The sequence below is a fragment of the Osmerus mordax genome, chromosome 8, assembly GCF_038355195.1.
Source record: "Osmerus mordax isolate fOsmMor3 chromosome 8, fOsmMor3.pri, whole genome shotgun sequence".
NCBI lineage: Eukaryota > Metazoa > Chordata > Actinopteri > Osmeriformes > Osmeridae > Osmerus > Osmerus mordax.
Genome location: NC_090057.1, coordinates 17,893,298 through 17,907,480, shown reverse-complemented (window position 1 = coordinate 17,907,480; position 14,183 = coordinate 17,893,298). Strand labels below are relative to the sequence as shown.

The 14,183-nt window shown below is 41.6% G+C and overlaps 1 protein-coding gene across 1 annotated transcript in view; it reads left to right on the top strand.

Moving 5' to 3' along the window:
• Positions 1–142: 142 nt before the first annotated feature.
• The window catches only part of ppp2r5a (protein phosphatase 2, regulatory subunit B', alpha isoform), a 91,661-nt gene continuing 77,620 nt past the window's right edge, over positions 143–14,183 (top strand). The window contains exon 1 of the mRNA XM_067242438.1: positions 143–1,187. Coding sequence (XP_067098539.1) covers positions 1,040–1,187 — 148 coding nt within the window. The 5' untranslated portion in view covers positions 143–1,039. The remainder of the gene's footprint in view (positions 1,188–14,183) is intronic.

The window sequence follows — 14,183 nt, the reverse complement described above, 5'->3', positions numbered from 1 at the left end:
ACATTTGGGATTAAGTTTATTTATTAGGTTTTAATATATTAAATAACTTGATTGGTTCAAAAGTACAAAACTGTCTACATTTTCATTGGGTAATGGAAGTGTCTGTCAATGACGTACTCACGCGTCACCCCCGAATTCTACAACGACGGGGCGACAGTTTATGATTGTCTATTGACTCGTCAGCTCATTTTGGAGGTCTATTGCATGATTCAGGCGTTTATATTGGAAAAAATCAGATATTCACTACAGTAACTATTGATTTTTGTTGCCTCATTTCACGAACATCAGACTATCACAAAAGCAAGACCGAGTGTGACTCCATTGGTGCTGTGCTGCTTCCTCCCTTTCGATCGTTAGCTAACTAGCAGCTTCTACCAGTTCGAGGTTTCCAGACCACACGGCCAGGTTACTTGTATTTGGACCAACCGTCTGCACGGAATAGCTAGATATTTATTTTTAGAAACTGCAGTAATTTAATAACTATTGTTTTCTTTAGTTTGCAACTTTTCAAACCAGGAAGCTAGCTAACTTTACTCTGAACTTTGCGTGTGGTGTCATTGAGTCAGCAACCTGGCTAGCAGTAGCATTACAAGCTAGCTAAGCTGTTTTTCCTGTCTAAAGCTAAGTGTTCATGCAATGATAGCAACAGGTAGCTAGATGTTTAGCAATTATGATCCCGTCAACGTACACATTCAGATAGGTCGTTGTTGTTGCAGTTTCTTAGAGCTGTCACACCTGCACCTATTCAGTCAGTTGAATGTCATGAGTTTCCTGGCTTAATGCAAGTAGTTTTGTAAACAGCTCGCGGGACTATCAACAAGCGGAGCAGACCGAATGATGCGGGTTGTGGAAATTGACTAGCGAGCGACCGACCACGGTGGATCGTACAAGGATAGTGCTGCCTCAACAAGCCTGCTGGGTGATCAGTGGTTTTAACTTCAAGAACATTTCTGATGCACACGGGAGAATATCCGAGGAAAACCCGTTTGTTGTAGTCAGGTGTACTTGCCAGAAATCTTTCAATTGTTGGTGAATCAAAATGTCTGCTATCTCTGCGTCTGAGAAAGTGGACGGGTTCACCCGAAAATCAATGAGGAAGGCCCAGAAACAGAAAAAATCCCAAGGTTCTTCCCAGTTTCGAACTCAAAGCGCCTTGGTCGAGCTTTCACCCTTGCCACAGCTCAAAGGTAAGACGATAAATGGCCAAATAAACGTGTAAGAAAATGAGATTTTGTGTTATTAGTGGGGATATTTTTTTTTACCAGTGACGAGTTATATCTGTATGAAAATACATTTCTCTTTTCGGTTGGGTATTTGGAAGACAAATTATTGATCATACATAAGCTGTGTAGCCTTAACATTACAGGAGCGTTCTTGGAACGGAAATATTAGTTCTTTGGAGGCAGCGGTATGCTGTTAAGGTGTCTTCAGTTCGGCGGATCATATTGAAATACCTGCAACTGGCTAATCTAGTGAGCGTAATAGCACTTACGTTGATTATACTATTGGTATCAGTTGGTGGACTGTATGTCATTGACTCATAAATGTATTCACCTTTCCTCTAGAGGCTAAAGACTTCACATGGAAATTAAGCTATGATTTGACAAGTGCACAGACTTAAACAGCTTACAGAGAGAAGCCTGCATAGTCCTTCAGATACCTCGCACAGTTCTGGGTAGGGCTAATAACCCACCCATCCCATGTCATGTGTCAGTAAACAGTGTCAGATCTTTGGAACTGTTGTAATGACCAGGGGTGCAGACATGTCACATGCTTAGCTTTGAGAAGGCAAGGTATTTTCCATTAAAGACTTTAGTGTGTGAAAGATCTTGCGCTGGCCCATTTATGTGAAACAGTATGCTATAAATATGGCAGTTGTTGATTTAGGATTGGCCCTTCTCATTTATTTGGTTGTTGCGGCCCTGCTACACTTGCATAGTCACAGGTGTTGAGTCTCGTGTTCACTTTCAAGGTATAGAGCTGGGTTTTTAATCTGAGGGGCGTGTGTGTGTTGACTATCAGTATCAAGATCCAGCTCTTGGGAGAGCCTTGACAGTCATTTCCCATTTATCAACTATGAATTATTGGGAGAAGTGACCAGATAAAAGGTTTAACCCAAGCCATGTTGTTCCTTTAGATGGTGGCTCTGCCTTGAATCTAACTAGTAGATGAATCTGAGCGGGTTCAGCTGCCATAGCAAACATTGTGATGCTAAAGCATGTGCCTGAAAGTGAAATGTTAATGTATTCAGCAATGACAAATGGGTCTCTGAAGACAATTACAAATTGTGCTTGTTTTAACCTTAAAGGTGGCTGCAAGCAGGATTCTCTGAATACTTTTTTAGCAGATGCAATCATACCTGTGTTATTTTGATGGCAAAAATGCAATTTGATTTTGTTACTTGATTGGTCAAGTTCAGACAAGCAAGAGTACCCAGTGTTTCCGTCAATATTTTGTTTTAGCAGTGGGGGCAGGCCTGTCTGAAAAAAAATTGGGTCACATGATCCAAAGGTTCATAATGAACCATCGTTGTGTTTACCCAATTTTACCCAATACAAAAACAAATAAAAATTATTTTCTTTTAACCTTTGCAATGTGCGGGGTCTGAGAGCCCAACGGTTAAAAGAAAAGGCTTCACTTTGTTTTTGTATGTAGTAAATTTGTTGCAATATGACGGTGGGTCACAATGACTAATGGGTCAGAATGACCCGAAGATAACACAAGGGTTAAATGGTTATACACACAGTGCTGTCGAACCGCTGTCTTTGAACATGTTGCTATGGTGTTAGTAAGCCTAAGCGTGAAATACGAGAGGACACATACAACTAGTTTTTAAGGCCCCAACATGCAAGTTGTGATCCAATGAAAGGAAAGTTCTGCCATGCAGGTATTACTACACACGACAGAATTTTGTTTGAAGTTTTGTAAAACGATCCCACACTGCTAGTTCGGCTCTGTGTGGTTTTCTATTGAATTGCATAAGGGAGCATTACAGTCTAGCGCTACAGTGCTGCACTGATCAAATCCCGTTATTGCATGCCCTTAAAATAGGTCATATTATATCAAACTACTTGTCGACAACAGAAATATTTGTGATTATTTTTATTTTTTTTGTCTACGTTGTTGATAACATCGACAAATCGAATGCGTCTTACATAAACCGAGTTTACCAAATAAACAGGAAAGTATCTGACATGTCTGGCTTAAATTCGTTTTGCGGAACATGCCCCTGGTCACTTCAAAGTAAAAACACTGTGCATTGAAACACCGTGTGCAGACCCGATCAGCTCCGCAGACGCGTTCAGTGTTAATAAGGGGTCAAGAAAGGTTTGTCTTGTCAATGTTTGGTTTATTGTTTGAAATGAATTCTTTACTAATGTCAATGGGCCTCATTCTCGAACGCAGCTAAGAAGAATTTAAGAAGTAATTTCTTCTGAATTGGATTTAGGAAAACATTTGGCATTCATGAAAGTTTTCTCATCTGGGATTTGTTCTGAACTTCAGAAGACTTTCCGAACTTGAAATAGCAGTCGTAAATCGGCCAGAGTTGTCTCAAATGCGATTCGTTAAAAAACCACAAGGGGAATCGCATTTAAGAAAACTCTGTTACAAGTGTTAATAGGTGCGTTCGACATGAACTGACTTCATGCAGCGCTGCAGCCGGCTGCAGGCGGCTGCAGGCGGCTGACTTGAAACAGTGAATTCTGGTTAGACCTTTTGTCCGACTTGAGACGGCGCCGAGGCTAGGTCACTGTGACGTAGCCATCAAAGTACCGCGAGATCGATTCGAGCTGTGTAGCCGAGCGCATTTTCTCAAGAGCAACTGCAAGGGTTCCAATGACGACACAGCTATTTCGTTATTGGCCAGACTCACACACGACAACTTCGACGTCAACGCAGCAAACCACGAGAAGCTGGAATGTCCGACTTCACAGAGCCGTTTTCAACTCCTCCCCAACTGCAAGCGGCTACTCTCGCCGGTCGTTTCATGCAGCCGCAGTCCATGTCGAACGCACCTAATGAATTTGTGAGAAATCGTTGGTGATTGCGTTCACATCAACTCTACAGACATCCTCGGATTATAATAATTTACCTTGCTTAGTGTGCACACTGTTAGATCCAGTGGAAACAATTCCACTGCTCATCTTACTGGTATGATGTTGTATGTGACAAATAAAACCTTTAAATTGCACTTGGACTTGAACATCATATAAATTCAACCAGGACATCCAATTATCACTGATCACTCGACCTATTTAAAGGGACGAGTGTGCACCCTAGGCATACAACATAACGTGCGTTCCTGTTGCTTTCCTAATTGTGTCATTTCTGACTGCACACGTCACTGCTGTTGCGTGCCCTTATAAGGAGCTGTCGGGGTGTGTATGTATGCAAATTCAGGAGCTTTCAACTTAAGAACTCTTTCGGGGGAGCACAGGTCAGAAAACTTCTGCTGCGTAGGAACACATTTTCAAGCGTTCATGAATTTGGCGGATGTCTTTTTCTTACGTTGTTTTTCCGAAGCCCGTAAGAAACATTTCAGAAGAAACTTCAGAAAATGTTTGAGAATGAGGCCCATTATTTTTAGGGATATCGCCTGAAACATGATACTGGTAGGATGTGAAGCACAAGACAGAATTAATTCAGGAAGTTATCAATGACGGCACACGAGTCACTGTGGAGACGGGGGGCTGGGAAGCCAGGGCAGTAGTAGTGGTCTGTGGTTGTGGGGCTGGGAGACCAGGGCATTGTGGTTGTGGCACTGGGAAGCCAGGGTGGTAGTGGTCTGTGTTTGTGGGTCTAGGAAGCCAGGGCAGCAGTGGGAGGGGGCAGCTAGGTATGTTTGTGAAGTCTGGTTGGCTTTAGACCAGTTGTCCCATCTTTATGGTAGCATAATTTAGCAGTAAGGAAGCTGGAATGATACAGTGAGTTAGCAGCACAATGAGGACTTGCTTCATGTTTGCTTAGTGACTGCAGTAGATCATCTGTCACTGTTCCTCATCACTCATTGGGTATCAGGGCTCGACATTAACTTTTTGAGGCACTTGTCCTTCGGACAAGTACATTCACGTTTCACTTGTCCATGCACAAAAGTCACTTGTCCGGGTAAAGATTTATCATTTTATTTAAAAAAAACATTGTGTTGACGTTTCTAGCTAGCGTTGGCAGCTGTGTACCTAGCAAGCATTAGCAGCATTTGTATCGGTTAAATGTAGTTACATAGTTAAATATCAGCACATATTCAACTGTAAAGTAGGCTATACACCTTTTAATACAGGGCTGCCAACGCTCACGCATTGGCCGTGAGACACAATTCAACCAGTTCACACGCTCTCACGCCAAACCTTGTACTTCTCACGCTAAGAAGGCAACGCCAACCAAGTAGTCCTGCTAACGTTGTAAACAGTAATGGACGAGGCACAGGCACAAGGAGTGAAGCAACATAGACACGCGAACACCCGTGAAAGCTCGTCTCGGGGCTATTTATCTTATTTTAGATACAGTATAAATTTAGCTAGCTTGCAAATACTGAGGATAGCCTACCGAAGTAGAGTTAGCCAATGTCGTAGCGATGCTAGCTAATGTTAGTTTGTTATCTGTATAACATTTCACTGGGTCTTACAGCGCTGCTTGATTTACTGGAATTATTATGAAATGTTATGCTCTACTAGCCATTTGCTTACTTGAGCAAGTCACAGTATTTCAAAGCCCTGATAGTGTAACTGAGACGACACAGTAAATAATTCCTCTTTCAAGTAATAAGCCCCCGTTCAAGTGTTGAGCATGATATTAGATGCATCGTCTGTAGAGATATTGGGACGAAGCCACTTCTTTTGTGTTTTGCTAATGCAGAATTCGGTAAAATAAAATCGGTAAAATAAACAGAGTGGAACATAACGTGAAGTAACATGGCATTTTGTTTGAGTTTTGACTTGTCCAGTGGGGCAAGTAAATCTCTCTTCCACTTGCCCTACAAAAAAATCCATTAATGTCGAGCCCTGGGTATCGTTTGGTTTTTTTAGATACCGGTGGCAAATTGATACTTATAAAATGGTAACAGTGCCTAAACGGTGTCTGAACCCATACTTTTTTTAAAGACCCACAAAACGATGGTGGATGACCTTTATGACATTTATTTTTCTTTAAATTGAACAATATGTTAAAAGCTTAAAGTATACTTAAATGTATAAATATAAGTAAACACAACAAAAACCATCAACCAATCACTGTTGTCTGCCATGTTCTTTGAATTTCTGTGTTGTTGATCTGACTTGAAATAATTTTTCTGATTATTCACCATTATCATACCACATGAATGCAGTATAATTTAACTAGCGATCATGTGTGGTGATGGTGCTTCTTCCGTCCATTTTTGAGCACCAGAGGACAAATATTTCAATTGACAGCTCAGGCAGTTAAGAGGCACCAAAATCAGCGTTCTGATTCGGTCCAGTACCGGTTATATAGCAGGGCTCAACATTAACATTTTTTGGCACTGGCCCCAACGGGCCAGTGGGTTTGAAACTTACTGGCCCCAAGACAGTTTTTACTGGCCCCCCCTCCAAAAGTTGTAATTTATCATTGTTACAACAAAACCAAAGACTTATAAGTTGTGTTATTCTGTTAACATGTTTAACCATTTATTAAACACACTCAAATGAAATCACATTTCTAGTGATAAAAAATTAAAGGTAATAGTCAACAAAACAATTGACTTTTAACCTCACATGACGTGCTCTCTTCCCTGCTGACAGCTATCTCTGCACAACTCTGGCTGGCTGAAACTGGTCCCTCAATGCTAATATATAAAAGCTTCCATAGCATTTCATCAGTATGATACTAGGTACCCAAGTCGACACCATTCTTCTGCTGCAGTTCGATAGCCTGGGGGAACGAGACGTCTTAATTACGTGATATGCCGTGCAATAACACGATGGGCATCTACATTTAAATTCCTGACAACTGACCAGCATGGTCAACGGCCTCGAAGATGGATTGTCAACCATCCGCTTACCTGTCACGCAAACCAGGTGCTGTCTGCTAGCATGGCTGGTCAGGTATTGTTTTCGAAAATTGTCGGTGCCTCTAAAAATATCAACTTTTGTCTGCTTTAGACGGGAACATACGACAGACGACACAGTGCATCTTCGTTCCATAAAAAAAGTTGCCTCCGTTTGAGCTCGTAGCTCTACTTTGCTGCCATCTTCACTTTATTGTCTCGCGCCAGTTGTTAAAAAATGTATCGACATTAGTCACTCACTACTCAACTCTTGATTTGCCAACTGTTCGCCCCACGAGCTGCAAAGTTATTTATGCATTTAGCAGATAGCAAAACATATGAAGGATGTTAACTTTTACAATGCAAATTTTTGTTTTCAATCAATAATTTGAAGTGGCCCGATCGGGCCAGTGACTTGCTAGTTTAACTGTCCCTACGTTACTTTTAACTGGCCCCGGGCCATCGGGCCATCGTTATTGTCGAGCCCTGTATAGATACCGGTGCCATATTGGCGCCAGGTTTTGGTAACCCACCCTACTCGTCACTGAGCAGTAATATCGGTCACTTTGACCATGTTTTGTCATGGTCTTTTTTTGCAAGCAACTCAAGGTTTTGTTTGTTACAGCTCAGGTGTAGGTCCAAAGTTGGGGTTTAGCCTCACACATACGGAGATCCCAACGGTCGTCTGTGGTTCCCAGGGTCAGGTCTCATAACAGACCCTCCCCAGGGGCTCTCTCTGAACCGACCTTTCATTCCAGTTCAGATGAGCCTGTTTTAAATAACTTGTCGATTCCCCGCGTCAGTCACATTGAAGTATTCCCTGGGAGCAAAAATGGGAGAGGGGAGCTCACAACCGGACTGGTTTGATTTCTGTTAAATCTATACTGCTCTAATGGGTGGTGTGGTTATTAGGGGTGGGAATATTTTGGTACCTCACGATTCGAATCGATTCTTGGGGTCACGATTCAATAAAGAATTGACTCAAGATTTTTAATCAAATTTCCATTCAATATATGCTTACATTTGATTCCTGTTTTCTGCGTAGTGTTACTTGTTTCTATTTGACTGTGATAGGCAGTTGTGTTGAGAAAATTAATAATATACAGTTAGGTCCATAAGTATTTGGACATTGACACAATTTTCATCATTTTGGCTCTGTATACCACCACAATGAATTTGAAATGAAACAATCAAGATGTGCTTTAAGTGCAGACTTTCAGCTTTAATTTCAGGGTATTTACATCCAAATCAGGTGAACGGTGTAGGAATTACAACACATTTTATATGTGCCCCCCCCCTTTTTAAGGGACCAAAAATAATTGGACAAACTAACATAATCATAAATCTAATTGTCACTTTTAATACTTGGTTGCAAATCCTTTGCAGTCAATGACAGCCTGAAGTCTGGAGCCCATAGACATCACCAGACGCTGGGTTTTGTCCCTGGTGATGCTCTGCCAGGCCTCTACTGCCACTGTCTTCAGTTCCTGCTTGTTCTTGGGGCATTTTCCCTTCAGTTTTGTCTTTAGCAAGTGAAATGCATGCTGAATTGGATTTAGGTCAGGTGATTGACTTGGCCATTGCAGAACATTCCACTTCTTTGCCTTAAACTCTTTGGTTGCTTTCGCAGTATGCTTCGGGTCATTGTCAATCTGCACTGTGAAGCGCCGTCCTATGAGTTCTGAAGCATTTGGCTGAATCTGAGCAGATAATATTGCCCGAAACACTTCAGAATTCATCCTACTGCTTTTGTCAGCAGTCACATCATTGATAAATACAAGGGAACCAGTTCCATTGGCAGCCATACATGCCCACGCCATAACACTACCTCCACCATGCTTCACTGATGAGGTGGTATGCTTTGGATCATGAGCAGTTCCTTCCCTTCATCATACTCTTCTCTTCCCATCATTCTGGTACAAGTTGATCTTGGTCTCATCTGTCCATAGGATGTTGTTCCAGAACTGTACAGGCTCTTTTAGATGTTTTTTGGCAAACTCTAATCTGGTCTTCCTGTTTTTGAGACTCACCAATGGTTTACATCTTGTGGTGAACCCTCTGTATTTACTCTGGTGAAGTCTTCTCTTAATTGTTGACTTTGACACAGATACGCCTACCTCCTGGAGAGTGTTCTTGATCTGGCCAACTGTTGTGAAGGGGTTTTTCTTCACCAGGGAAATAATTCTTCTGTCATCCACCACAGTTGTTTTCCGTGGTCTTCCAGGTCTTTTGGTGTTGCTGAGCTCACCAGCGCGTTCTTTCTTTTTAAGAATGTACCAAACAGTTGATTTGGCCACACCTAATGTTTTTGCTATCTCTCTGATAGGTTTGTTTTGATTTTTCAGCCTAACGATGGCTTGCTTCACTGATGGTGACAGCTCTTTGGACTTCATATTGAGAGTTGACAGCAACAGATTCCAAACACAAATACCATACTTAAAATTAACTCTAGACCTTTTATCTGCTCCTTGTCAATGAAATAACGAACTCCCTTTATGAGGGAATAACATACACCTGGCCATGGAACAGCTGAGCAGCCAATTGTCCAATTACTTTTGGTCCCTTAAAAAGGGGGGGGCCACATATAAAATGTATTGTAATTCCATACACCGTTCACCTGATTTGGATGTAAATACCCTGAAATTAAAGCTGAAAGTCTGCACTTAAAGCACATCTTTATTGTTTCATTTCAAATCCATTGTGGTGGTATACAGAGCCAAAATGATGAAAATTGTGTCAATGTCCAAATACTTATGGACCTAACTGTATATACCGTATTTCATTGATTAAACGCTGCGGCGTGTATTCCACAATGATCATTTTTGGTGCAGCGTTTATTCGAGGGTGGTGTTTAATTAGTCAGAGAGATTTAGTGAATTGTAGCTGCAGTGGGGCCATAGACAAACAAAGACCAGACAAGGAGGTCAAACACAAAGCTTATTGTAAAATTGACTGTAGAAATCTGAAGCAGCATGCCGAAACGTTCTTACACTTAAGCTTTCAAACAGAAAGCTGTGCAGAAAGCATTCACCAGCAGCAACAGATCTGTAGCACGCGAACTTGGGGTTGATGAAAGGTGAATTCGCGAGTGGTGAAGTCAGCTATCTTGCTATATTGTACATGTAATTGTCGCAATAAAATTATAATAATTTATCATTTGTTTTCAACCAATGTCATAATTTAGAATGATATAATTGCATTCAGTATTATTAAATGACTTTATTTGGTAAGAGTACAGTGCCTTTATTTTGAAGGCCTTGAGTGAGAGTCGACAAGCTAAAAGCAAGCGAAGCACGGAAAATGTAATGCTCCGATAAAAGTTTAAGGTTTTTATAGCTGAGTTAGCGATCTAAGGAAACCTCTCTTCCCTTGTGTACAGCATGCAGCCAACGAGGTATGTTGTTGCGTGTTTCTGTATTTTACTTTGGTGAACGTTATTTACATGCTGTGCATGTCATTGTATGTTCATATTAAGCTAATGTGGTCTTTATTTTCTTGTTACTGTGGGTTTACTGTGGGTTTCACGGTGGATTTGGAGAAGAAGCTTCAAATAAACCTGTAGCAAGAAAGCCACTTGTGTCTGCCAGTGCTTCGATTATAGTACACTTGTGATTTACTTGTGTAATAAATACTGTGTTTTAATTTAACCAATTACATAACCGTTTTTTTGGTGCAGCGTTTAATCGAGGGTGGCGTTTATTACACAATGTTCATTTTTGGTGCAGCGTTTATTCGAGGGCGGCCTTTATTTGAGGGCGGTATATATCGAAGAAATACGGTATATCGATATTTGAAATTTGTGAATCGCTATAAGACTGAATTGTGATTCATATGTGAATCGATTTTTCACCCACCTCTAGTGGTTATGTACCTTGGTTTATACATAATTCGAAAAAGGCCTGTGTCTGCAATCAGCAATGCCTAGGAAACACAAGGCTGGCGTGATTCACGTAAAACGCTTTGACTGTTCAGCTCTTTGAAGTATTCGTATCAGCATTCATACTGTAGCTGATTGAATAGACTCACGGTTCGACACATTGACATGCAATTTATATTTATTTTACCTTAATTTTAGTCAATTAAGAACAAGCTTATAATAAAGGCCTGGCATTTGCTATAATGATGTTTTAGCAGTGACATTACTCTCTATGCTCTATTAATATTGTCTGTTTCTCTCTGACCTAAGGTCAGGGATGATGAAGGTACTGCAGCTGGAAAAGACAATCAGACATAATGATTGACCTGTCAGAGATGGACCACAGTGACCAAACCTAAATGTAGGAGGGCGTTGAAGTACAGCTGTAGAGATGCTGCTTCCTTCCTGCAGTGGATGTGCTGCTGGACTGTTTATAGCCCCTGTTGTGTGATAGACGCTGAAATGATGACTCACTGGGAGAACGACAGTGTTGCCATGGCAGCCTGAAGCCCTGAGAGGTAGGCAGTTTTTCTCTGAAGCAAGTAAGACAAATCTTTGATTTTTCAAAGATGGCTGACTATAAAGGTTTGTCACAAGGCCGTTTTTTATAACTGCCCCTTTTCGGACCTGACTGGCAAAAAAGTGGATTATTTTGGATTTTTCCGTTGACGAAAAGGTCAACAAAAGGTTAAAAGACAAAATCAGGACTGAGTCCAGAAATCAGAACTTGAGTGAGGTTGACTACCACTGCACTCTGCTGTAATGGCAGCTTTGCCAATTAATTGACCGACTGTGTCATGTGGCCTTTTTCCATTGTGTGTGCCAGCAGAATGGGAATCAATGAATATTTGTTTAGATATCAAAGAGATGTGTCAAGCTTTCATATAGCTCATTCTCTCTCTTGTTTTAATTTGATTTATTAATGTGCTTAATGACTCATTTGGATTGGATGGTTCTCAAAGTGGTGATCTCATGATGCTAGTTGTTTACTAGTTTTTCAAAGGCAAACACAGTGGAATTCCCACTCTCTCTGGCAAACAGATCATTTGGACCACATAAGTTTCGCTAGTAATAGCCACACACAGCATGTTTACTCCTCAGATTCAGCCTTGGTGCAGAATTACAGCCACTACGAGCAGTCCCACAATGAGCTTTCCTTAGGACGTGCCATTTCTGTGTCTGTAGCTTTAAATGCTATGAGGAAGAGAGAGGTGGGGCTAACTGCCATGCTTTGGTCGTTTGCAAGCCATGATGTGTCTTGAGGGAAAACCAATATCGCGCTCGCACGGTCGTAGCTAATTTTCTCATCGGTGGGCCGAATTCTCTGGGAAGAGAAAGGGGAGGTAACCTTTCCGTGGGGGTCACCCCGTGTCTGACCGGGGGGCGGGGGGGTTCAAAATAATTCCTTTGTTAATAATTCGTTACACAGAACTATATAAAACATTAATAAAATATTATTCACACCTTCACAAAATCCACATGCCCAACCCAAAATCCACACATTTAACACCCTATTCATAGTTTTCACGTGACGTCACGTTCCAAGGGACACCCCCCCCCGGGAGGGCAAAAAACTCTGCTGCCTGCCACCCATTATAAAGTCATACATTTATGTTGAGTCTGCTGCTTTTGTTCAGGCATAATGCCGGATAGTTGTTGTGCTATCGGATGCACTAATTGCAGAGGAGTTAAGCCTGGGTTGGGTTTCTACAGAATTCCGTCCGATAAAGAAAATATAGAGAGAAGATTGTGGATTTGTGCCATTAAAAAACACTACCTCTGTCTCCGGTGAGGGCATACAATGGCAGCCGTCCAAATATACACGTATTTGCAGCGAACACTTCATCAAAGCTAAGCACAAGTAAAGTTAAACGCAAGTATATTAATGATCGTATTTTTAGACATAAAACACATCTTTATGTAATCGGTATGAGATAGTTTGTTGTGTATCGAGGCGACCAACTGCATTGGTCGTAGTGAGATAAAGTTAGCTAGTTAGCTAAATAGTTAGGTTGTTGTGTTAGACGCCAACACTTGCAGTTTGTGCCCCCTGGTGGCAGTATAAGTCATAAGTTCTCCCCCCCCCATGTTTGTGGATGGGACATAAACCAAAATAAAAAATCTAAGAGCATGCCCATTTTTTTTCTTTCCCAAAGATGGTTTCTGTCATTTTAGGTCGTTCTTACCACACTGATGTCTGTTCAATTGCTCATTTTTCTGATCAGTTTGTTTTTAACCTTATAAAAAATATATAAAAAGGGGTTAGTGTGTGCTTGCGATTGGGTCGGGCAAGTGTAGGGGTGGCATCTCAATACTGCAGCTCCACCACCCGATCACAACTGCGCGGACTCTTGCTCCAAATGACATCACCAGCGCAAGATGGCAGCACCCGTATCCGGACCGGAATATTTTGGCTTCATTGTTGTACAGTGGAAGGAAGCGGAGATGCATTGCCCATTTATATACAGTCTATATAGCAAACACACCACCGCAAACTGCTCTCACAGTGAAAGCTGACAGGGTAGATACTTCGAAGCAAAGCCCTGACACCCATAGAACAGTTCACGTTACAGACTACTGTCTCAGAATGGCTAACACATTCTCAGATGTCACAGCTTCCCCATAGACGTAAGGTGAGTAGTAAACCCCTGCCCTGCAGTCACCGGGCGACAGGCAGGATTAACACTTGGGAAGTACAGAAATTGTTATGCCCAGAATACACCTCAGGAGAATGCCACTCCTCTCAGGTATTCTGCTGCTTTCCTTTCTTATTTTAATCAAGCCTGTCTGTGGTTTGTGCCCAGTTTCCCTGTCTGTCAAACCCAGGAGTTTAGCGTAGGGTTGGCAAATAGGTTCGGGGCTCGAAATTTTGACGATTTTGGTCGCATATGCCCCCAAATTATATCTGTGCGACCTCAAAATATATTTGGGAGCATTTGTGCAAGTACAAATAATCGTTATGGTGCGACCTGTTTTAATTTCTTTACAAAACGCTCGCAAAGTAGCCTACTGCACAGTACGTGCCTGCTGTGAGGTGATACAGTGATCGGTCCACCATTCTATCCAACGTTACATAACCAATTGAACTTCATATTTTCGTTCTTAACTTAATTGCAGATTTCAGATTGGTTATATTAGCCGTCAATCAATCCTTGTCACTGCGCTCCATTGTCACGTGACAGGGAGCTAACTAGCACGCAAAATTTGAGGAGCTGAAGAGACAATATGAAAATTTCCGGTGGGTGCTCCAAAATCTTTGCTGGTGCT